Genomic DNA, 25811 nt, shown 5'->3' on the forward strand with positions numbered 1-25811 from the left:
TTTCAAAGAAATGAACACAGGATTTGAAAGATGCATTCACAATGAATTTGCCAATAAGTCCAAAGTATGAACCTGAGATACTAGATGGAATGCTTCTCAAAGTCATTACATTTATTCACAAATCCATCACATAAAGGGACTATGAAAAATGCATAGTTTTTATTTTTTGAATAAGAAGGAAAGAAAAAAAATTCTATCTGAAGCAGCTCCACAACATTTTGATTTGCAGATATTCAGATTTGGAATCTATGCAGACTGTCTTGCGTCTATGCATGCAGAATTCCATTGGTACATCAGAAAACTGAATCTAAAGTTTAGAGTTTTAAAAAGATAAATGTTTCATATTACAGACTATTGAGTTTTACTTCATAATAATATAATAATACACTGAGGATGTGCTACTTTGAGCACATATATTTGACTGATTTTGCTTTGAAGGTTCTACTGTCAGGACTTTATTGTCATGAAACTTCCTTTCCCACTCTGAAGGCTGACTGACTGAAGATTGTTCTTCCATTGGTTACAAGTTCTTGACAATATCAACAGAAAGCAGCCAGACAAGTCTTCAAAAATCTGCTACCAATCCTTTGTCTTTCCCAAGAAATAGGATTTATGAAACAACTGCAGCTTTGACTCTGACTCTGACTCGTTTTTCTCTTCATGTCCTTCACAGCACCATTTGTGTGCGAATCCCATAATCTCAGGTTTAATCGCAGAGCGCCTCAGAAGGCCGTTTTGTTCCACGTTTTGGCTGCTTTCCGTCTTGTCGTCTTGCTTTATTACAAGTTGATCTCGTTGCTGTGGGATGATGGGACCCATCTTCGTTTTTGCTTCACATCATTGCCCCTCCGCACCACAGCCGCAATGCACATCCGAGCGCACCCACGCGCAACGCACGTGTGTGCACCCCTCCTGCGGTTGCCATTAACTGTATGGCCACATTCCGAGCTTACATGGCTCATGGGGTTCCATCCCTGCAGCGCTCCGTCAGAAGCCTCCTTATCTCCTCTGTCTCCCGTCTGGGCTCCCTGCTGAGGGCATGCCACGGGCGTGGCACTTTGTTGGATGACAGAACAACCCGCTTCCAAGCTGTTATGAGCCAAACGCAATGGCTCGTGAGCGCAAAACACATCAAAATAGAGCTCTCCCTTTTCACCGACGGCTTTCATTTTGTGGCAACGCCTTACCGTGAATCCAGAGCACCACCAAAAGCTTCCCTGGTTGTTAGTTGTTGAAGGTGTATATTGAAATTTTAAGTTAGACAAGTTTGACTTGCTACAAAATTAGAAGCAGCTTTGCCATATATGATCCAGAGTACCCTCAGTGATTGGAAAGACTAGAAAGCAGCTTCAAAATGCTTGGAATACTACTACTAATACTACCACCCATTTCGAGAGAGTTCCAGTTGACAACTTCACCCAGCGTAAAACAAACATTTGGTCTCCAAGATGAAACAACAACAACAACGTCATCATGTTTAGGACTAGGGAAGCTACAGTGGATATTTTGGCATGAAATGTAGAGCTTGCGGTGCCATTTCAAGTCAAATTAGACTCCCACATCTTCCAGAGGATTGGATGATGCCACAGGGGCAGTACAGAGATACTCTTCAGTCTTTCCATGTTGTTGCTGCTCTAGAAATCAGCCTCCACCAACAGCGTAGAAAATGGCTAAACTATACATTCAGATTGACTTACTCCTTTAATGTTCCATGTGAATAGAGTTAATGACACCAACCCTCTCCTTCCCTTGAGGTTGTCTTATAAACACGTTGTCGATGTGTGAATTCAGTCAGTTCTCCAAATGTGCCGCTGTCTTGTTCAGATTGAGGTACGGAGCGATGCTCATTTTCCAGCAGGACATTAAACTCTTGTATCCTTCTTTCACACCACCTCCACCACTCTCTCATTTTGGACCCTATCATCTATTCAAGTCCTCTTTAACTGACAAATACTGCTTTGCTTTGTAGTTAATAAAATAAAAACCTTCAGGCGTCTCGGCTGAAGCAGAACTGTATTCTCTGTCCTGCTCAGATGGAACTCAAAGGGCTTTCGCCAAGGCACCGATGTCTTTTAAGATGGGCATGAGAACGACATCCCCTAAAGGTTTTGACTCACTGCCTTTCATAACTGTCCACTATCTACTATATGGGTAGTACATTCACCGCAGAAAGGGCAATACCCTTTTAGAATTTGAAAGCGATAACACTAACGGCTGTAATTTGTTCGGAATTGTACGTGGCTTTTAGAACCATCGTTCAAAGAGAGGCCAAGCCGTTGGCCTAAGCTTTACATTGAATATGGAATATGGAGAGCCATTATCTTCATTCTGATCTATATAAAAAGTCTGATTTATGTTTCCTCCTGATCCACGGCTTTGTGGCTTGGAGAGAACAGTGTCCAGTGGTAATCATCAGTGGGATGGAAATGAGATGAGAAATGGCGAGAAGCAAAGGAGGGGAGGAAGCAAAGAGCTTTGTGAAATGCTGCTGACCACTCCTGTGACTCAAATTGTTTTAATTATACCCAATCGGTATTCATTCTGCATTACGCTGCAGCCATGTTACAATAAAACCATGACCAGTCCCAGCCCACCCTTGCTTCTCTTTCAGACCAACATACCAATTAATAAACCCTCTCGGGACATATATCAGCTGTGATTAGATCTTCCTACTACTTTTTTTTTTTTTTTTCTTACAAGCCACTTAATGGCCTTGTAAAATAGCTGGATAAAAGCCTCATTCCCTTGTCCGGAATGGTAATAACCTTGACTAGTTCAGGTGAGTTGGATAAATAATTTATTTAACTTTGTTATTTATGAGACACGTCCTTCTATGGATGTATAACGCAATGGATGCAGCTGCAGGGGAGGAGACGTCATTATTAACAGCTTGTAAATAAATACCCAAGTACATCCCCCCCTGAACTAATGACACGCACAACGACCTCTAATTGTGTAATGAAGGATTTGCATCATTACAGGTTTCCTCACATTAAAATTTTAACCCTGACCTGTGAAAAGGTTTCTGAACCAACCGTTAGGGGATGTGGCAGAGCAGAGGGAGGAAAATAAAATTGGTCGAGCAAATGCATAAAAGAAATGACAAGAAGAAGGAAATTAGCGATACGAAAATGAAGGCAGAAAAAAGAAATAATAAAAGAAGGATAAAAGCAAATGAAAAGTGGAGAATGTATGGAGTAAAAATACTGCATCACTTGTGGCCATGTTTGCTTTACGACTTGCCATCATTTTTATTTAATACATCTGCACTGGCCTGTTCCAGCCTTTTTTGTCGCTTTTTCAGTAGCAGAAACTCTTTTCCTCACTGCACCTCAATGGCACGTCTGATTTCTCGGCGGTGTGTCGGCCTCTTCTTTGTCCGCTCTTGAGGAAGGAGGTCTAATGTTAGATTCTCTGACAATGAGCATGCAGCATTTGGCCCCAAGGCTGAAGCTTTATGCCTGGACATTGTCAGGTGGGTTTCAGTCATGTGGGGAACTGTCATGGTGACAAAGTTCAGAGCACCTTTGCATCACTTTATTTTCCAGTCAACAGCTTTGTGTTACTCTTCTTCGTCACATTTATACATGCTACAAATATTTTCTGAGCAACAAAATAGTCAGAACACGCTCCCATATGCAGTTTGAGCCCAATATTTTAGCCAAGCAACCTTACGGCCATGAGGCTTGCCACAGTATAAGCAGCGTTCCTTTTTGCCATTCTAATGTCTGCGTTATTTGTCTGCGAAGCGTCATACTTAATCCAGTAAACCCGATCGGAGCTTCTAAACCTCCAATACACCTGGATCAATCAGTGCCCGATCAAATGGTGACACTTCTAGGTTTTACATGACACCGTGCCAATAGATCAACCAAGTTATTGCACAAAGCAAAAGGAGGCGGTGTACGCATCATGATAAATTATTGCTGGTGCACAAATTGTACAGAACTCACCCATGTGTGTTCCCCACATCTGGAGTACCTCGCTGTCAATTGCAGGCCGTCTTACCTTGCACAGGAGTTTGCATTTTGATTCAATTACATTTATTTGGGTGTGGATTTGTGGAAAATTCACAAATGTGAATTGTGTCTGGTGTGAATTTGTGGAAAATTCACACCAGACACAGTAATCACCATACTTGGGGACTCAACCAGACCGCCCTGTCATCCGAGCTCCCGGCTACTATCCGCAGGTAACTTGCCCCAGCAGAAGGACAAAGAGACTTACCGTGCTTTCCCGAGGGCTCCTCTAGGCAAGTCCGACCACGCAATGCTGCTGCTAATTCCTTGACATAGGCAAAAAGTTACATCCTCCAAGCAACCAGCAAAGCTTGTCCCCGGAACGTCAATTTTGGTGTTGTTTTGCATGCACAGACTGGGATGTTTTACATACTTCCATGAAAAAAACAAAACAAAGACTGCAATTAAAAAATTAAGAAAGGAGAAAAAAATCAGCTCTTTTGTCAGGAAAAAAAGAACAATACCTGGGTGCCAAGTACAAAATGAAATCTGCAGCTTGTACACTGCAGCCACTAAACGAGAAGAACAAATTGCTACGAATGACACACGTTTCATCTGGAAAAAACGTCAAAACATTACAAACTACAAAAAGAAATCCACCCCCACAACTGACGGTGACAATCATCTTCCTGACATACTCAACACTTTATGGGAAGTTTGAGCAGGCGGCTCCATCACAATCCCTCCCCAAACCCTCTCCCCTCACCCCTTCGCACCATACACGAGGAGGAGGACCTTAAAAAGAATAAAGCTAACACAATAAACCTGGCCAAACTGTTCAATAAATTACTGGACATGAACATTGATCCGTGCATCTGTCACTGGATTCACATTTTTTTCTGCAACAGGCAGCAGAAGGTGAAGATCAACAACAAGACATCCTCCCCTCTGTTCCTTAGCACAGGTGCACCCGAAGGCTGCATTCTCTCACCCTGGCTATTCTCCCTCTACACTAATCAAATCATATCCCTTCACAGCTCTGTCAACCTGTACAAGTATGTGGATGACTGAACCATTGTAGAAATCATCACCAACAACCAAGAAACTTATTAGATCAGATAAACTAAGCAGTGACCTCGGGCCTCTTGTACAAAAATGTAGGTGTGTCATAAAAAGCCTAAAGGCAACAGGAAACAACAAGCACCTCTTTTTTTTTTTTTCTTCATAGACAAAATATTGGCAGAAAAATTAAAATCTTCTGCCAACATTTCCCATTTTTTGGGAAATGCCATTACAAAATTGCAGGCACTAATAGAAAAGCAAAATACAAATAAAATAGAAAACAAGTTTGGGCATTATTATTTGCTTCACATAGCCTTCTTGTTTTGACAGGGGATTCATCGAGACAGTTAATTGACTTTTTAGTCACAAAGGAGCCAGCAATCGGACACTATACCAGCTCAAGACAAGTTTCATTCAATCATGCGTAGAAGCAGCCTTCATTGAATATTAATCAGTTACATGCAGCACCACTGATGATCTTTTTTTTATTTATTTATTTATTTAATTTTTCTTTTTTTCTTTTTTTTTGGGGGGGGGGGTTATGGCACCTTTTTGGCAATGCCCATGCAGTCGAAACATAACGCACCATTTTCACTAGAAGTGAACTGGTCACGTGCCCCCCATAAGTCACGTCGGCCGACCAAAACTGATGACCTCATGAGAGTGTAAAAACCTTTTAGCAATATTTGAGAGGTTTTTGTCAGCTTATTTTTTTCTTAACTCCTGCAGCATATGCAGCTAACAAGCTCAAACCAATACACTGCACAGTTCACACTGACATAAATGCTCGGATGACAAAGTGGGCTGAGCTGAAGTATGAAACAAGAATTTGAACACAACTTGATTCTAAAAACATGGTGCATTGATCCAGTCTTGGTTTTTGATATTTTCAATAAAATGCAAAGATGGCGATAGCATTAAAAGCGTGATGTATATTTTTGGCTCAGTCCAAAACAAGAACATTTGTGGAATATTAAAGTGAAGTTGTAGAATGACTTTCTATTTCTGAGGTGCACTCTCATGACCCTCCATGGCTAATTCAGTTTCCGATTCAGAAAAGCTCTCTCTATCCGGTCGGGGCAATTAAGAATTGATATGTCAGTGTGATGAGGAAATGGAGAAAGCTGTGTCATTATTAGGGCGAGGCAGATGGCTTCCCATATTGTTCGTGAAGGGAAACGGAGAAGGATGAGTCATCTAACTGTGTCAAGCTGATGAACATGCTGTGAGTTACGGTGCATTTGTGGGCTCCTTCCTGTGCCGCTTTGTTTGTATTATACCTGCCGGGTTTTTTCTGAGACACTGCTGAGAGGGAATGAAGCAGGTGAAGTCATTGTAGGGCGTGTTTCAGGCACGTCACGTCACAATTAAAAAGCACTTCTTTGTGTGTGTTCTTGTAAACATTGTATTTTGGTGAAAAAGTTTTTTTAAATATGTAATTGTATGTATGTGTGATCGAATGATCAGTCTTTGGGTGAAGAACGTAATTCTTTATTGCAGCTTCGGTATCAAGGAACACCCGAACACCTCTGACTTCGCTAGCATTCTGACTTCCGGCATCCCCCCCATGCTGCTGACGTCACCACACTGTAGCCGGAACTATGGCAACCGTCAGCATCGTCAACACGTCTACAATAATTAAATATCTATATTGAGAATAAAGATTTAGAAGCAAAGAATGAATTGAGATTAGGGTCACAGTTAACTATAGTATATTGTGGTTGAGATGAAGGGTCAGGGTTACACTTTAAAAGAAGGCAATTTGTGTGGGGAAAAGGACTTTTTTTATCATTATTATTTATTATTCCATACGTTTTATAAAACTATATTTGTGTTCTTAAGCTTGACGGAAACTCAACATGTGTCTTGTGACGTGAGCAACCAACTGCATATGCAGCACTGACGTTGGCAGCAGTTTTATTACCACGGGACAACATTTTTTTGTCGGGCCTTTCAAACAGTGCTTTGCATCGTTTATATAAATTCCGACTATTTAGCTCTGTTCTACTCAAAATCATTATCTTCATTCTTAGTGAACGTTACTTTCAATTGTAGGCTTCCCGCAGGAGGCTGAGTGTCTCTAATGAGTCACTGCTGGTCAGTGCTTGATTGAGACACAGTGGCAGAGCTGGTCAAGTGAACTCGTTCCCCGTTGACAGTCCTCAGTGCCCTTGATGCAGAAGAGGTTAGCCAAGGCCCAGCGAGCGAGGAAGAGACTCCTCTGCTCTCTCGGCCAGGATGGAGGCCCTCTTCAGGTACTTTTCTCCGTCACTCCTTGTTGAGTGCAACCCCATATGTCTCTTAGAGCAGCGCTGGTGCAGCAGGCCAGAGCAACATGCCACAGCCACCATCTGCTCCCGTATTTGTCCAAGTGTCAGGTGCGTTTGGTTTCCTGCCCTCCACCTCCCTGCCGTCCTCCCGTGGGCTGCGTGCGCACTCTCTGATTGGTTGCGCTCCTCTCTGAGTGACACGCCCCCTCCTACAGGGCAGCTCCAACCTTGGCTGTCATTCCTCTTTACAGCCGCTCCATCGTTATTATCGCTGTCTTGTTAATATATGACATTTTTTCCCCCCCTTCCCCATTCAGTCTGTCTGTCTGTCTGCCGCTCTGTCTGCTTCTGACCGTCTTTCTCGACGGACTGCGCTGTCATGATGATTCCCTCCGTCGCTCTTGCTCTGACTGATGCCGTCATGTCAGCGTGCAGCTGACTGTGCTCTAGTAGTTTGTCGCTCTCCACGCAGTGTGGAGTGGCAGTACGGCCGAGCACTCTCCCGTTCTCTCTGGGTCTTTCATTTGCTTCCCGTCTCCCCATTAGCAATTACACACTGTACGTGGTCCTCTCAATTTGGCAGCAAATATATGTCCAGATTTAAGGCACTAAAATCTGTCAAAATTAACCACTTGAATTGACACAAAAAACCGGTGCAAACGTGGCGGTGACAGTAATATATTGCGAGACTCAAATGGCAGCTATGACTACAGGTTTGCCGTTATTGGAGAAACAATTATATGACATTTCAGTCATGATTATATTTACGTGTATTATGAAAGCAAGCAGTGAGAAGAACTGCAAGAAGTATCATTTTAAAAAAGGTTGATGCTGCGCTGTCGTGGATACATACATTGTGAGACTGAAGGACACACAAACAAATGTCAGTGTATGATACTGCTGCAAATGATGTATGTTTCTTCTGTCTACTCAGAGACTTCACACATTGACATGCATGTGCAACCTATATCAGATTTAACTGGCTCTGGTTGAATTCACATGACAGACAGACAGACAGACAGACAGACAGACAGACAGATAGATAGATACAATAAATAGATAGATAGATAGATAGAGCTGCCATAGGGTGTGTGTGTGAGTTCGTGTATGTACATTACATCCATAATTTTTGTATTAACTGAAAAATCTAAGCAAATGCATGAATGATCTTTGGGAGCTCTTATCTCCTCCATCTCAGTCTGGAGATGCAATAACACAAAGACGAAGGACTGATTTATGACAAAGTATTGTCCCGTGTTTATTTACACACAACAAATGGCTTGCTTCATTGTTGCTGCGCAGTGGAGTCGCATATCACGACCAGCTGTTGTGCTTCGCCAGCCCTGATATGTGTCCATCGACTGCACTGAGCGGGAAAATGGTAATTGAATTGGCCGCCGTAGCCTGGCCTTCAGCGTTATTTAGGAGCCCCTCTGTGTCCGCACTGCCAGAAAGTCATTACAGCAAATTAGTAATTCTGGCGCCACGCCAACTCCGTCACGCTCTTCCCTCACTCCTAACTCTTTTGCGGCTCGTGCCAAGCTTTCATAAAGCAGGAAAAGCGCCGCTGCGACTCTGATTGAAGAGTGTAAGGTCATGAATTAGATATACATAGCCTGCCATGTGTTTGTGTTTGTGCTTGTTTGTGTGCGCATGGTTGACTGCAGTATCTAATCAAGCTTTGATGAGCCTCCCATTTCCCAGTTGGCAGCAGGAATGGCAGGATCATCTTCTTTTTAAAAAAAAAATGAAATGAAATAGAATCCTCAGCACATACGGCAGAGTGTTTGGTTGAAAATGTTCGCACACGCTCTAATGAACTCTAGAGCTCTCGTTCTGTCTATTTTTCTCACTCATGTGCTTTGCTCTGACAGCTCCTAGACTTACTCTGGGTTTTTTTTGTTCTTTTTGCTTGTTAGGCTTTCCATTTTTGCAAACCTACAGTAGTATGAAGTTTCTGAAGTGAACTCAGGCGGATTTACCTCCTTGCTGCACATGCTGCAGCCTTTATCTATTAAGTGGCAAGTGGTGTAAGACCCCACCCCCCCCCCCATTGCTTTTGCTGACCCTTTCAAATTTTCTTCTCAGTCTTATTAGACGTTAATCTGATGTGATATAATTAGTCGTGCACCTACAGGGGAAATAAGATCCAGGTCTTATTCTTGGCCCCTCAACACCGTATTGCTGACAAAATCAAACAGTGATTTTAATCAACAGTGTTGGATCATTATTGTTACGGCAGCTTCTCCAAAAGCTGAGGCTCAAAGAAAACAATAAAAGAAAAACTCTGTCTGTACTGAATCTAGCCTGTCACACCAGATGAAATACGTGTCTTGTTTAACTGATTTTTTTCACACGCTCTTCTGCCTTTCTGGCAAAATACTGTAGGTGATTGGACCTTCTGTCATCACATTCAGTGCGATGCTAACCAATCGAATTTATTTTCACAATGCTGACCTGTAGAAAGCCACAGTGTCCAACCTCACTGCAACTTTATTCCTGCCTTTTCTCTCCAATAGTGAGAGTATTGATGGAAGTATCGAAGTATCGATACTTGGAACGTGTCACTGCTAAACTCTGCCCTGACTCTACCCTGCCTATCTGCCTTGAATATCACTTTATATGTTGCCACTTGGGTCAATAATTACCAGGCACAACCTCTCTTTTCACTGCTACGCAGATGATTTACACATCTATCTGCCAGTGAAGCCTGGCAGTAATGTTGCACAAGGTTCCTTAGTCAACTGTATTGCTGACATTAAGAATTGGTTGGCCCATAATTTTCTACACTTGAATGATAGTAAAACCGAGTGTATTGTTTTTCGGGGATACTGAGACGGTTAGCCTTGGCACCTTATCTAGGCCTAGTCAGTCAGTCAAGAATCTGGGAGTGACTTTTGACACTCATCTGCGGTTTGACACATTTCAAATGTTGTCAAGGCCAGCTTTTTTCAGTTGCGTCTTCTAGCCAAAGTTAAACTGTTCCTAACCCGGCAGCACCTTGAGACAGCCATCCATGCACTAATCAGCTCAAAGCTGGACTATTGTAATGAACTTTATTTTGGCATTTCCCAATCTTCCCTTAGTCGCCTCCAACTTGTGCAAAATGCTGCAGCCCGGCTTTTAACTTGCACTAATAGACGGGAGCACATCACTCCAGTTCTTCACTCCCTTCATTGGCTCCCTTTCTTTAATAGAATACATTTTAAACTTTTAATGTTTGTTTTTAAAGCTCTTAATGGCCTTGCCCCATCTTATCTATTGGAACTTTTAGTTGCGACCATGCTTGAGCCTTGAGTTCAACTAACCAGCTGTTGCTGGATGTGCCTAGGTCAAAACAAATGCGCTGGGGTGACCAAGCTTTTTCTGTTGCGGCGCCCTGGCTCCAAGCTCCCAGCTGAACTGCACCTTCTTACTGACCTGGGCCTCTTCAAATCCAGGCTAAAGACGCATCTTTGGCTTTTAATACCCAGTAGCACCTTGGCACTTTGTATGCTTCTATCTTAACTTACTCTGCTCTATGTTATTTGTTTCAGTAGTTCTGTTTTTATATTGTTTTATTTGTGTTGTTTTATTTTATTCTTTTTATCTATTTTTTTGACCTGTTGTAAAGCACTTTGGTTCTCCAAGAGGACGTTGTAAAGGACTATATAAATGAATTACATTACACATTACATTACATTGAAGGTCTCTGATTGATCTGGTTACATTACGACTGGCTGAAAACCACATAGGGAGGTCTTAAAATTCTCATTTGGAAATCAACATGCCTTGCAAGTGTGTTTACATGTGTTTTCATTTTACCACGAGGAACTATTATTAATTTCGGTACATTTTTTGTTTTACTGGACTAGTTGGCCATGAAAGGTTTCTTGCTCACTGCAACTCTGATTTAAACTGGCTGCTAAAATGATTTGTTCCATTGCACAAATTAAGTTGGCTGTTAATGTGGAGAAACCTACAGGTCAACTGTTCTTTTGTCATGGTGGCTATAGGTTTCGCTGTTTTGGAGAGGTTAGCTCAACATACACACACACACACACATACACACACACGGGCAGGAAGCCACACACATTTACTCTGTCTCCATTTAGCAAAATCTCTCTGGCTCCCCTGCGGTCTCTCTTTCTCTGCACTGACTGACTGGCCTGATGAGGGGATGAGTGGCTGCACCTCCATCTATCTGTAGGAGGCTGATAAGTCCTGGCACACACACACACGCACAGACACACACACACACTTGAAATATATGCGCAGACCTGCACAAAAGGCACCAAACACTCACACATTTACAGATTGCAGTGACAATCATTCAGGCCATGACATCGTCTGGGCCTTAATCCATCTCAATGGCAGGTATACGCTGTGTGTTTGCCTGTGTGTGTAATTGCACACTGACCCCACATGAGCCACAGCCACACGCTGGCCTCAATCACACACACACACACACACACACACTCACACACACACATGCTCAGAGATACTGCTGGGTGTCTTTGAGCACAGTTTATCTGGTGGCAGTCAGCAAGGCTGATACGGTTAATTGGTTTTTCAGGGGGGTTGAAAGGAGACGGACACCGACACCAACCAGATTACAGCATAGACATCAGAGGAGGCACTGGTAGAGGTTTCCGAAAGCATAAAGACAATAGGTGTATGTGATGATGACATAACGGTAGGGTTCACCTCTTAACATTCAGTGAGCCAGGCAGTCTAAACAAGAGCAGCATTCTCCTGTAAAGGTCAAGTGTGGAAGATTTAGACTGAAACCTATGAGCGTGTCGATAGTAATATGTAAAAATGAGTCCTGAGTAATATTTCCTGTCAAGAGATTTGTCTTAACACGATGACGACACGGGCGACACGGTGGCGCAGTGGTTAGCGCTGCCACTTCACAGCAAGAAGGTCGTGGGTTTGATTCTGGGCCTGGGACCTCTCTGTGTGGAGTTTGCATGTTCTTCCTGTGTCTGCGTGGGTTCCCTCTGGGTTCTCCGGCTTCCTCCAACAGTCCAAAAAACATGCATCTGAGGTGAATTGGGAACTGTTGTTTGTCTCTTTGTGGTCCTGCGATGAACTGGCGACTCGTCCAGGGTGTCACCCTGCCTTCACCCTATGACAGCTGATGGGATAGGCTCCAGCAGACCCCTGTGACCCTGAGCTCAGGAATAATCTGGTACTGAAAATGGATGTAATGGATGGCTGAAATATTTATTTAGATTGGAATTTACTGTAAATGCTCCAAAGTATTTATTTATTTATTTATTATTTATCTTCTATAAGAACTATGTAAAATTCATCCATCCATCCATGTTCAATACCCACCTATTACTGAGCTCAGTACAGAGGTCAGACTTGTCAAACTGGTTGGAAACCACAGAAAGGCAACAGTGACTCAAATAACCAGTGGTTACAACCAAGATCTACAGAATAGTATCTCCACTTGTCTTAGGTACCTGGTACAAGCAAGGTGCCTGTAATTGAGTGGCTGCTGAGTGACAGCAAACCTCCATGGAGCTGCTGACTGCTCCTCCCTCTGTGCTTTTGCTGATATGATTTGACATGATGATTCTAAACACGCTGATTTTCAATGATCTCATAAAAATATGTATTCCTGAAGCTCACCAGTGATCCTCACGAGGACTAGCAAACACTGGTCAACTGCTACGGCATAACACTATAATGACTTTTAATGTGAAGCAAAGGGCGAAGTTCAGTCACATTGAACTTTGGGTGCTGCTGCGCTGTGACGGCAGGAAGTCCCACTCATGTTGTGTTGGCTCGGAAACATCCCTCAGAGTTCCAGCAGCTCCAGCAGTGGCTTCCACCCACCTGTTCAGCAGAGCTTTAGTGTGTGTGTGTGTGTGTGTGTGTGTGTGTGTGTGTGTGTGTGTGTGTGTGTGTGTGTGTGTGTGTGTGTTGGAGGATGGATTAATGTTACCCTTCACAAAGACAAGTACTTCCCTCTTATGAAATGTGTGAAATGTGTAGAGGGCAACTTCAAAGGATGTACTTTAAAACAGGCCCACTGGAAATTTCAACTAAAAGTCCAAATTCAACTGCAAGAGATAAGAAGCTGCAGTTTCTATATGAAACAAGAAACTCATCTTAAGCAGCAAATCAAAAGGTGCAATAAAGATAAAAATGAATCTGCGGTTGCTCAGACCTTAAAACATTTGAAGCCATTGATTTTTTTTCTTTCTTTGTTAGAAATTAAATAAATTGATAAACAGAGGCTGAAAAGAATGACATGAAAGATCCTAATGGGGATAATATGGACCATCCCCAGATGTATGACTTAAAAAAATAGGCCATTCCAAAATTGAAATTTGAATCCGTTAGAAACAATAGTAAATCAGCTGAGGTTGAAAATACCTCCATGTTGTCTCAATGTACATTTTTTTTATTAGCAACAAGTGCTTAGCCATCCATACTCAAGGTGATTTACCTTGCACACTGCTTCCCATTTCTGACATTTTTTTTCTTCATTATTATATGTTGTTCTCTGACAAACATGGAAAATATCTGAAAAATTCTTAGTTGACCAGCTGCTCAAAGTGAAGAGCCAGAAGGACAAAGTGGTCAAACGGCTCCGCCAAAGAAAACAAAAATCGGCCTTGTCGGTGTTGTTGCTTTCTAAACTAACTAACTAACTAACTGTTTGGCCTGAGGTATGACTTTGAGTATCATTATATTGATACTGTGCCTGTCCAATCTGAAAAATATGTTAATTTTTTCACTCATTGACTAAAATAATCTGCACTTATTAATGGTTTCAGTTGCATGTGGAGAAAAACAATAGAAACCGTACAGGTGCAGGTACGTTCTTTGTTTTCTTTTGTTTCTTAAGATGCAAACAGAAAGGTTCTCATCCAGCAGCTAAACATTACACACGCTATAGCAACACTGTGTTGTTTCTGTTGATTGTTGGAAAGTTATTTTACCGACGGGCTTACACAGAGACATCCTGCATCGTCGTTGCAGCGAAGGTCCCTCAGAAACTCGCCTCTGCTTTGCTTAGCTTTCCGCGCGCTGAACAATCTGAGCCAGCATGTTGCCACGCCACGGTGTGATTGCTCGCAGCAAGTCGGCATTCCGGATTCAGATGTTTCGGGTGTGCAATGAGCGTTTGTGCAGCCTTTTTTCTGGCAGGAAGAGCTCTTTGACCTCGCCGTCTCGGCAGCTCTCCCTGGATTCTTCCCTTTGCTGCAGTTACCTGTGGCTTCTACCTGTGGAGTGGCCACTATCTCTGCTTCACAGCTTTAAATCCCCCACAGCAGCAGGTCTCTCAGCACAGAGGCGTCCAACCTCCAACCCACCACACCAGCCTTCCCTTATTCACACCTTATCCCAGCTTTATCTTCTGAGTCTTCTGAGTATTGATGGGACCATTTGGGCCACCAGTATACAGGAGTATGGTGGAACATGGTCTGGCTTGAAGATATAACCAGCTAATCCAGGATATGTTGGCTGCATTGGCGTACAATATTATTTTCTTTATGTATGTATGTACTGTATGTATTTATGTATGTATGTGACTATATATATATATATATATATATATATATATATATATATATATGTGTGTGTGTGTATATATATATGTATATATATGTATATATATATATTTATATATATATATATATATATGTATATATATATATATATGTATGTGTATATATATATATATATATATATATATATATATATATATATATATATATATATATATATATATATATATATATATATATATACACACATGTAGTATGTATATATATATGCAGTATATATATGTGTGTGTGTGTGTTTTTTACTTTTTAAATTTTTATTTAATAATACTCTATTTTAGAAGAAACAAATTCCCTCTATGTGTTAAACCGTACTTGTCAATAAAGCAATAAAGCTTTTTCTTATTCTGATTCTGATATGCTGGCGTATTGAAGACCTGGAATGCGTCATCCCATGAAAATAACTGGCCTTATTTATTCAGGTCTTTATTTCTTAACTTATTTGGACCATCGCTGTCACCACAAACTACACCGCTCATCATTCATCGCATGTTGTCACAACACTAAATTGAGAGCTGAGGTGATCGATGCGTGCATATATGCCAGGTAAACTGTCTGTCTCTTGTTGTCCCGTCACATTTTCGCTAAATGTTTTCACCAGATGTCTTTGTGATTGAAGAGGCAATGGAGACGTATTTGTCACACCTGTCAGTACACAAATTTAAGTGCGGCATTTGTACACACGCTGGATTATAGAAAACCTGGTCAAAAGTTGACGGAGCAAAAATTTACCTGAAACTTCAAAGGATGACAGTGAAATGGGAGACTGAGGGGAAAAACACACACGCTAAACTGGTGTTTTGTTGTGTTGTGTGTTTTCTCTTTTTTTTTTTGCATTTCACCCTGTCAACATGCAATTTGTTTATTTGTCAAATATTCACACGTGGATGGTTCACTGTCTCCTGTGGGTCTCTGCAGGCAAATTGCGGCTGCATGCACAGCGGGTGTGAATGAATTGGGACAGACTTGTTCAGGAAACAGCAACCGCAAAGACGGGTGGAAAAATTGGAGATTATATAAAAGGCACCTGAGGGGGAAAACATCTGATACCACTGGGGGGTACAATTGCAGGATTAAAGCAACAAATGAAATGTATGCAAATACATTGAGAGGGGAAAATAAAGACTATGATAATTAGGATTAGTCCATTTCAAACACTGCATAGCGCTATCAACCGACACGTAAAACACGTTACACACACACGGCCAAGTTCAGCACAAAAGCAGGAAAACATTGCAAGGCATCTCAACTAAGCCCAAACACAGCTGCACACTACTTCTCATCCTGTTTCCACCGATCACTCATTTACACATTAAGAAATTATTGGAATGTGTGTATTCGAAAATCTGTAGTATAGGACTGAGTTGTACATCACCCATATAGATTTTAAATTCAAATTGTCAGCAAACAACTAATTAAATTTTTTGTTTTAAAGGAGCAATAGACGATACGCAGCTTATAGACTTATAAGGACAAACTGACTTTGCCACATCCAGATCTAGTGGTGTTATGACATTACAGGGCCCTCTATGTGTATGTGTATGTGCTGTCAGAACTGTTTAGAGCCACCTCATTGCTTTCTAAGGTCCTCTACAAAACAGTGATTGTTTCATTATATCCATTATATTCTTTTTTGGCTCTTTGTGGATGTTTACTGCTTGCTCCACCATTGTTGCTAGTCGTTCAGTACGACATGTGGTGCTGAGACATATAACCACTTTAGATTTAAGGTATCATTTTTCCTTTTCACCGCAATAGGTCAAAGCAGATGGCTGCGATAGTGAGTTGAGTAACTGAATGTGTCATTTGTTTACTTAACAACTTAGCTTATTTGGGTGGGGTCTTGATCATATTCCCCCACATTCACATCATGTTATCTCAACCTATAACCTATTGAACCAACCTTGGTCTAAAAGCAGACCACTTTAGCTAATGTTTGGAGACCCCGATGGATTTGTGACAATAGATTTTTTGTGTTACCTGCGCAGCGGATTATGCTCTCAAATCTCAGGTATTAGCTGGCTTACCAGGGAATTACACATTGTACTCGATTCAGCGGCAGTCCGAGCAGATAACGCACTCGCATCGAACCACGCGTGCCTCCGAGAGAAGAAAGGAAAACAAAGAGAATCTCATCACAATCTGAAGACAGGCCAGGCAGCAGACGCATCCATCACTAGACCGACTTCCTGTTCTGTCAAATGTGGGTGGTTTTCCCAGATGGTCTGACTGCAGCAGATTTTTGAGGGTGGTTGATAGCTCAGCTTCACACCGTATATACAGAGATATCCACCCAACAAAGAAGTGTCTTTATATTTCTGCTTATAGTATGAAGAGACTAAAATAAATAAACGTGAGAGTTGATGACAGTCGTGATGATTCCAAACACAGCAAATCCAATCATTGATGATAATTGTAAAGGGAATTTGGTGCAAAACTGGGTGCAACTAAAAAAAGATCCATCAAGAGTTTGGGGTTTTGTTACTGTTAGATTGCATGAATACATTTATTTTACCCTCTTACGTTTTCCAAAACGTTTACCCCATTTTTTCTTTATACGAGTTGAATCATATCACACAAAGGTCATTCTTACAGCTCTAATGTCAAGACTTCATTAATCAAATCTCAGTTGACTCTTAAGCCAGATCCACAAAACGATTGCCCGGCTTTTATGCCAGAAATCCGTGTAAGTAGCATTAAAAACAGTGCGTCCTATCCACAGAGAGTATGTAAAGCTGAAAAGCTGAGGAACATGTGCCGAGCCTCAGGTAGTGGCAGGGCTGCGCCAGACTCATTTGAATATATTTAAATTAGTAATTTCGTGTAAAATGATTCGAAACAGCGTCGGTTCCACAAAGAGTTTGACTACCTTCCGATCGTGACAGCAGTTGTAATGCCCGGAGCGCACAACAGCGCCAGAGTTTCTCTTTTTCAAATCAGACTAATTAAAATTATTAGAAGGTTCGGGTTCATTTTTGTCGCACAACCGCACTCGTATTCATATTGTGACATTTGCTGACGTGTGTTCAGTTTTGTATGTGTTCCACTGTTTATTAATGTTCGTGTTGCTGTTACTAAGTGGCGGAAATGTTCTAATTCCCCATTAAGAGGACGACAGAGACCTCGGAAAGTTGTGTGTACTGTGCGCAGGGCTGCGTGGATATTTGGAGAGACGTGTGCGATTGTCTCTTTCTTGACGTGAGTTCAGGAGAAAGCCAGTGTGCGTGTTATTTGACAACAGCAGGAATTCAACTTCTGGTGATTGAGGTGTGCATGTCATGTGATGTGGTCATGTGGTCAGGTTACTAGAGCCCAATTTGTGCTTCTGACACCTCAGGTGCAGCATTTCTGGGTGTTTTTACGCCTGCATATCATTAGCGGGAAAACCTTTCTGGATACGATGCAAAGGTGGCGGAGATTACGGCCGCGAGGTCGCCGCAAAAAGTGACGCAAATTACCACTGCGCTCCATTTTTTGTGGATCTGGCCCTTAGTGTAACAGGAGTCATGCTTGATGCTTTGCTTCCTCTTCACTTTAGTCAATGCCAAACACTGCTCATTAAGATTGAACTTGTGTTTCGTCAAGAGCAGGGGTTCATTTGTACTGGAATAAGTGGAGAGTTGTACAGTAAATGAATGAATTCAGGTTTTTCCTAAAGTGGGTGAATCTCTCCGTGTATCTATTTGCCAGTAAACTCCTACTAATTCTTGGTGGATTGCAGGGGTCCTTCTTTCGATACGCTACAAGCTCTTCTTGTCAAGAAAAAGTCGACTCGGGCCTGCTAGAAGAGGGACCAACTGAGGGACACACTCTCAAAAGAAGAGTGTGTCCCTCAGGAACCTCTGCTCCGGCTCTCCTGCCTTCCTCCTTCCAGCCTGGATTTGCCTTGCCACGCTGATGCATAGGAGCCGCTCTGAAAGAGATACATGGACCTCGTACACTATTGAATTTATAGCTGTCACATCCAGTATATTCTTCTCAACTATCTTATACCCTTGCGCTGCCCAGCACAAATGCATTTATCTTAGTAAAAAGTGCAGAACCTGGACCGTTCAGGCACAAACAGATGTATTTCAGTGCAGCCGCCGACTCTCCAGGGGTCGATATACATCACTTAGTGCTGCATGCGGTTATAAACACAGGGCAGCCCTTCAGAAAATAAATCCTGATGTTGCTGTTGTCCCTGGAATTCTAGCACCACTTGAACTGGCTGATTTCAAATGTTGTGTCTTTCATTATATCATTATTTTAATTGTGGTGATGTCATCTCCAACATGTTCTCACATTAACATGTCAAAGCAGCCTCTCCACCCTCCCTTTATTTTGTCTGTCTACCTGTTAACACAACTTGCTGTGTATGACAAAACATAAATAATTTGCAACACAACTGCAGAAAACAATGAGATTTATTCTGTTTTCCATCAATACAAAAACACTGGCAGACAAATAGGTAGGTTTTGTCTGTCCTAGCAAAAAGGGAAAGAAAAACCCCAATTCAAAGATGACATTGCAGATGAACTAATCAAGTTTTTCTCCTCCACACTCACATGATTAGTCATGAAAGAATGCATTACCACAGCAGCTTCAACACTTATACATACATTGTCAGGCTACAATAAGAACACCGGCCTCAAAGGCTAAGTCTGTTTTGAGCCAACACAGAAATTCATTGCAGAGTCCGGCTGGATCTGGGGTCACTGGCTCTGTGGCTGACTGAAACAAGGGCAACAGGCTGGATGTGGTGGCTGCATCTTGCAGTAGGTAGATCCTCAGTAGGGGTTTAACTAGGAACGGGTAAAGAAAATGTGTTGCATTAATTTGACCATTCGTTTCCCCTCCTTGGATCAACTCAACTCTTAATTCTTTGTCCACACTGAAAAACGCCTTTGATGAGATCCAAACCTCATTCGACTCATAATGACTAATTTCCGCCGTTTGTTTATGGGGACGCTGCCTGCAGCAGTTTAGCATTCACTTGTTGCCGCTGCGCACACTAACAGCCTGATTGTTTGCAGTCAACTCAACATCACTCAAAGACGCTTCTTGTTGCCTCCCACGGTTTTGTCTCCCTTTAAAATAGCAAGTTTCATATTTTTTTGTCACCACTGATTTTTAATTTTTTTTCCCGCATTCAGTCCTCTCTGCATGCCCACTCCATCTCTCGCCTTTATTAGCTCATATTTAAAGTTTTATTAATGTCACCATTTGGAGGCACATGTTGCACAATATAGACTCAGTTTTATGGTGTCTGCCATCAACTTAATTAAACAGGCATCCCAATTTCTGTTTTTAGATGGTGACTGATTTTCCCAAAGAGCTTTTCCAAGTGGGCATGTTATAATGAGGGCAAACATCTGCCCTCCTCCTCCGACTATAAACCCGAAGATGCTGATGATCCATCTTTCTTGTTCATTTCTGTCAGTTGGGCGAGGACACATTCAACCGAGCCAAGCTACTGAACGTCGGCTACACAGAGACTCTGAAGGACGCGGAGTACGACTGCTTCATCTTCAGCGACGTGGACCTGATCCCCATGGACGACCGAAACCTCTACCACTGCTACGACCAGCCGAGACACTTTGCCATCGCCATGGACAAATTTGGCTTCAGGTGAGCGGAAAATGTGCAGCACAGAGCAATGATGGTTCTTTTTTTAATCCCCATATGATTTCCCAACGGTTGTAAAGGCTATACCTAAGTCTCGAATTAAATGTGTTTCTAAATGTATGGAGTTGAAATGTTGCCTGGCTGCCTAATAAAAGGGAGTCATTGCTCAAGTCTCTGCCTATAACTGCCAATTCACACTAGGTAACTGGATTAAATCTTTGTGAAACATTAAATTTGGAACTTGAAATTCTTGTCTGAGGCCCAAATTAGCAGGGGAATGTACTGCCGACCACTGCTGCCAATTTCTATTCAGTTATACTTCTGTTGTCCAAATACATGTTGCAAAGCGTAACTAACAAGTCTTAAATACATCTCGTTGGAAAAAAGGAACATATTATTGACAATTACAGAAACAAATCTACCATATTTTTGACAGCTAATCCAGTCCCCTGAGGTAATGAAACAAGAATCCCATCAGTCTCCCATCACACCTGCCCACTTTGATTCTGTCACAAACAATTTGTGTAGTTACTAACCTAAACATTCAGATTAGGTCTGGGCAAGTTAACGCGTTATTGTCTCGTTAACTTATTTATTTATAACCGCCGACAATTATTTTATCGCGCATTAATGCATGTTGCTCACGTGCTGTAGGACCCTTAAGTAGGGATGGGCGATATATCGGCGCTTGCGTTATATCGTCATAAAATTCACCGCGGTAAGAATATGTCATCTCGCGGTAATAATGATAAACTCGTGTTCATGACGTAATTACGTGCGCAACGCACGTGCTGCTGGCAGCCGGAAGCTCACGGGGCTGATAGCGTACCCACTGTGCTCGAGAATCGATCGTGGATTGTGTGCAAAGTGAAACTAAACACCACGGAAACGATTTGCAAACATCCTGTTTTACTTTTTATTTATTTTCTTTTGGGTCGGCGGACCGGGATGTTGAGGCAGGAAACGCAAAAATGTTAGCGAACTTTTACTGGCACAACTCCGAGTCAATTTTAGCATGGACCTTTTCAGGCTTTGTGTTCTAAAGTAACTCGAAGCAGACGTTGAACTCGTCGAACTGTCGTTTATCCACACTGTCTTTTCACGAGCGATCTTTCTTTCTGTTCTCTGTGGCGCTTGTTTTTAGCGAGCTACTGCTTCTGCAAACACGGCGTGCTTTAAGCGTTCTTCCTCTTCCGCCTGCAAGGAATAAACTTGCGGCGCCACACCAGGCCGGGCATAGGTACTACATCGTTTTCAGTCGTTTCCAGCCGCGTATCCGTGTAAACTGAATTTATTTTTATTTTATTTATTTTATTTATTTTATTTTTTTATTTTTTTATTCATTCATTCATTCATTCATTCATTCATTTATTTATTTTATTTTTTTATTTTTGATACGGCTTCGTGTAAACTCGTTTTTTTTTTTTTTTTCGAGTGTGGTTTCAAAAAAAAAAAATCCCAAAACATGGAGTTGAATTGTTTTATATTCTTAGCGCACTTCTTAGGGTGTGTGTGTGTCACTGTGGGTGTAGCCACAACGCTATTTAATGACATTCACCTGTGAGCGTCGAAGGTCATTATGATAAAGAATAAAGTAAATAAAAAAGAACCTCAAAGCAAGACTGGATTTATTTTTGCATGCGCGTCAACGATTACTCCTTCGTTTAGCGCACCGCGGCTTATTTATCGATCGCCAGTTAGCCGCAATACATACTTTTATTTTGTAAAAGTGTGTTGCTGGCTTCTGCAGAACCAGAAAATAAAAGACTTTGTTCATATGGTAGAAATAAAAGTGCACTATACACTTCTTTTATATTCATTATTGGATTTTGCGTATACAGTGTGATTAATCGTGATTAATCAGGGAAATCATGTGATTAATTACAATTAAAACTTTTAGTCTTTGCCCAGCCCTAATTCAGATATAGTAATTTAACTGTCAGCTGTATTCATCCATTTAAAAAAAAAAAATACAATGAATAGAGTGTATTAAAGAGAGTGGAATAAAGTGTAGTCAGAGCCCCCCAGCCGTCGAAACCACTGTGCATTCTGTTTAAGAAATCTCAAAGGACTGGATGAAGACAGTAAAACTGGCACTGACTTCTGCGTTTTATTCAACATAATAAAATATTTTGAAGGGATGAAGGAAAAAAAAAATGATGAACGATGAGCCTTCTGCTGCAACCGCCTCCTGTACCACAGCTTTAAGAGAAACAATAAATGACCTATTATTCTGACAAAGAGCCCATAGAAGATATTTGTCTCAACCAAGTGGATTAATGAGATTTGCCTGATAGCCACACCTCCGCACACCAAGGCTAGAAGTGAGAGCTCTTGCCGGTGGGAGGTAAAACGAATACAGCTTTTGCTCGTCTAGAGTGTGAAAAAAAGTCCTGATAAAACTGCAGATATACACTTTTCTCTTTAGCAGCAGCATTTGTGTACAACCTGTAGAAGCTTTTTCTTCCCTGTCTTTTTTTTGTTGTTGTTTTGTTTTGTTTTTTTCAGCACAACTTCAGACAGTTTTTACTGTAAACAGAGTTCTTTGATTGTGGAACCCAATTCAGCCTGTCTATTGGGGAATGGCAAGATAGTTGGAGAGTTGAAATCTGAACTATTCAGAAAGGTTGGAAAACACCGTTTATTGTAAGAACTTTGCAGTTCCCCAGGAGCGCTGGAAGATATGAGTCGAGCATTTTGCAGGTATTTTTACATAATGGTGCTACACCTACCCATTGTAGTCTAAAATCACTGAAAGCATTGGTGAGTTGAAAGGTGAGTGTGACTATCTGAGACGTATTTCATTAAGACTGATCTCAATAAACAATAAAAGAAATCTAGAAAGCTTCAGATTTCTCATTAGCAACTAAAGTAAACGAGGGCCTGCAGTCGTTTCACCAGCCGTTTAAGTGACTAGAAAATTTCAAAAAGTACCAAGCTCTGTGGTTTGAGTGACTTGGAGGTCACTCAATTGATTGGAGTTAATTGCTGATGTAAAAATCACAGCATTTAGAAAATTGACACCCAAGGGTGTCTTCTGAGTCCTTGATGCTTTGTTGTTTTTTTGTGCTTGTTTGGAGTTCTGAAGCTTTGAACGTAAAGCAAAAACATTTAAACGCTTATGTAAGGAGCACAACAGGGACTAAGGACATAGAACACTGGTTTGTGTGTATGCGTTCTACAAGAACACAACTCCTCTCTGAGACAGTGGCAGTGGTGGAGAATTTTTTTTATGGATTGTGCAATTGGGAGGCGACACGGTGGCACAGTGGTTAGCGCTGCCACCTCACAGCAAGAAGGTCGTGGGTTCAAATCCGGGGCCCGGACCTGGGACCTTTCTGTGTGGAGTTTGCATGTTCTCCCTGTGTCTGCGTGGGTTCTCTCCGGGTTCTCCGGCTTCCTCCCACACTCCAAAAACATGCATGTGAGGTCAATTGAAGACTCTAAATTGTCCGTAGGTGTGCATCTGAGTGTGAATTGTTGTTTGTCTCTATGTGGCCCTGCGATGAACTGGCGACTTGTCCAGTGTGTCACCCTGCCTTCACCCTAGGACAGCTGGGATAGGCTCCAGCAGACCCCTGTGACCCTGAATAGGAATAAGTGGGTATAGAAGATGAATGAATGAATGGATTGTGCAAAATCTGCTAAAAGCAGGTCACACTGACTGTTACTCCATTTCCTCCAAACCCCTCACAGCTCTCCAGTTCATCTTCAAATTCTATTTTACCAGAGCTCTCTCCAGAAAGGCCCCTTGGAAATGCATTACATTATTTGAGCATATATATATATATGCTTTTCATGGGCAAGAGCTGAGCATTCAGCTGCTTTCACTTTTTGCACTTTGTCATCACTCAGCATCCAACCGTCCTTCCATCTGCCGTCACCGCTTTACCTGCACTCAGGCTTGTGAGGTTGCTACAGACTGTCCAAGCTGTTTCTGTCCCAGCTGGTTCTTAGGTACGGGTCGAATTACACGCTGGACACGTCACAGGACCACATAAAAACAAACAATAATTCACAGTTAAATTCAAACCTACCTAGACTAATGTGCACGTCTTTGGTCCAGAGGACAAAGCTGGAGTACTTGGAGAGAAACCCTCCAGACGCACACAGAACGAAAGGCTTCAGCATCAGGAATCCAGCCTGAATCAGTCTCGCTAATTGGCAAAACATTCTAAGCATTGCACTTCTGTCTCGATGGATCATTCCTGAGATGTGCAAGAGTAATTCCACATGTCCATTGGGTAATAAGCTCAATGATGCCATGTGCGGTGGGGGAGGCAGAAAAAAAGTCAGAGTGATTGGATAAACCATATGGTGTGTCAAGTTCAAACCAGCCGATGATCTGCCGCCTGTTGAGCTAGCTCAGAGATCTGGTACAACTATCTCTGGTGCTGATCCTTTACTTTTCTCTGTCACACTGATCACGATTCACAGCCAGCCAGTCAGGTTTGAAGTGAAATAACTTGATACCTGGCAATAATAATAAAGAGATCAGTGGTTGACAAGACCAGTTGCAGTTGTATAATCATAAACATTTATGTCTGATAGTATCATTGTAAGGATTGGGTTAGAATATAAAAATGCAGCTTGTCAAAGAAATAATTAACATTATTTTTACAGAAAATTATGCTTTGTTTGGTGCGAGAACTTAGTTAGTTGTTATCTGTAATGGTATCATTATGTGGAGATCATGTTCAGATCTCAGTCCCATGGGAGGTAAATGCTGACATTGTCTTAAGGAGTGACATCATCCTCAAACAAAAGCACTAAGTACAATGCATCCGTTTGCCGAAAGAAACGGCTGCATGAAAAGAAATTTGTTTGCGAGAGCCTGCTGGATAAAATTACAGTTTGAGGGCTAATGTTATAAACTTCAGTGTTTTGGTCTGTAATTACGTCCTGTAATTACATCAGGGCAGCTTTTGTGGATGGCTGCGTGCGATCATTAGATGTCTAAGAATAGTAAATCTCTGCTGGAAACCTGAAATAATGCCCCAGCAAACGAGGATGGCAAAGAACACTGTGGTTATCGGAGAAATCAGAAAATGTAATGGACCCGAGATCACGATGTTCTATGTAACATCTCTATTGGATTGTGCTAGTTCCTTACACCGGTTTAATGCTCAGGGTTTAAAACACAAATTGAAGCAGGTTATAGAGACTCAGCATCACTGACTGGACTTTTGCTATTAGTTGCATAATAATAACAGAAGGATTTGCAGATATGGAAAAAAAGTGACCTCGGGGATTAAATATTCAATGCTGTGAATGACAGAGTTACATTAGCAGGATAGAAAGTAGGTCCAGCGTGAGCTTATGTCTTTGCAGTAGCTGCATTTAAG

General features: G+C 41.8%; 1 protein-coding gene and 1 long non-coding RNA gene across 2 annotated transcripts in view; one reads left to right on the forward strand and one right to left on the reverse strand.

Annotated features, from left to right (window-relative positions):
* b4galt2 (UDP-Gal:betaGlcNAc beta 1,4- galactosyltransferase, polypeptide 2) overlaps window positions 1-25811 on the forward strand; it is a 123509-nt gene that overhangs the window by 68062 nt on the left and 29636 nt on the right. The window contains exon 4 of the mRNA XM_076021685.1: window positions 20282-20469. Within this exon, the coding sequence (XP_075877800.1) occupies window positions 20282-20469 (188 nt within the window). The remainder of the gene's footprint in view (window positions 1-20281; window positions 20470-25811) is intronic.
* LOC142884231 (uncharacterized) lies at window positions 21424-21796 on the reverse strand. Its single transcript, XR_012926148.1, has 2 exons — window positions 21559-21796; window positions 21424-21454 (listed from the first exon to the last, which is right to left on the reverse strand). It is a non-coding gene; the product is annotated as an uncharacterized LOC142884231 (long non-coding RNA).

This window comes from Nelusetta ayraudi, unplaced genomic scaffold (genome assembly GCF_046127955.1).
Source record: "Nelusetta ayraudi isolate G7.1 ecotype Tasmania unplaced genomic scaffold, CSIRO-AGI_Nayr_v1 ptg000011l, whole genome shotgun sequence".
NCBI lineage: Eukaryota > Metazoa > Chordata > Actinopteri > Tetraodontiformes > Monacanthidae > Nelusetta > Nelusetta ayraudi.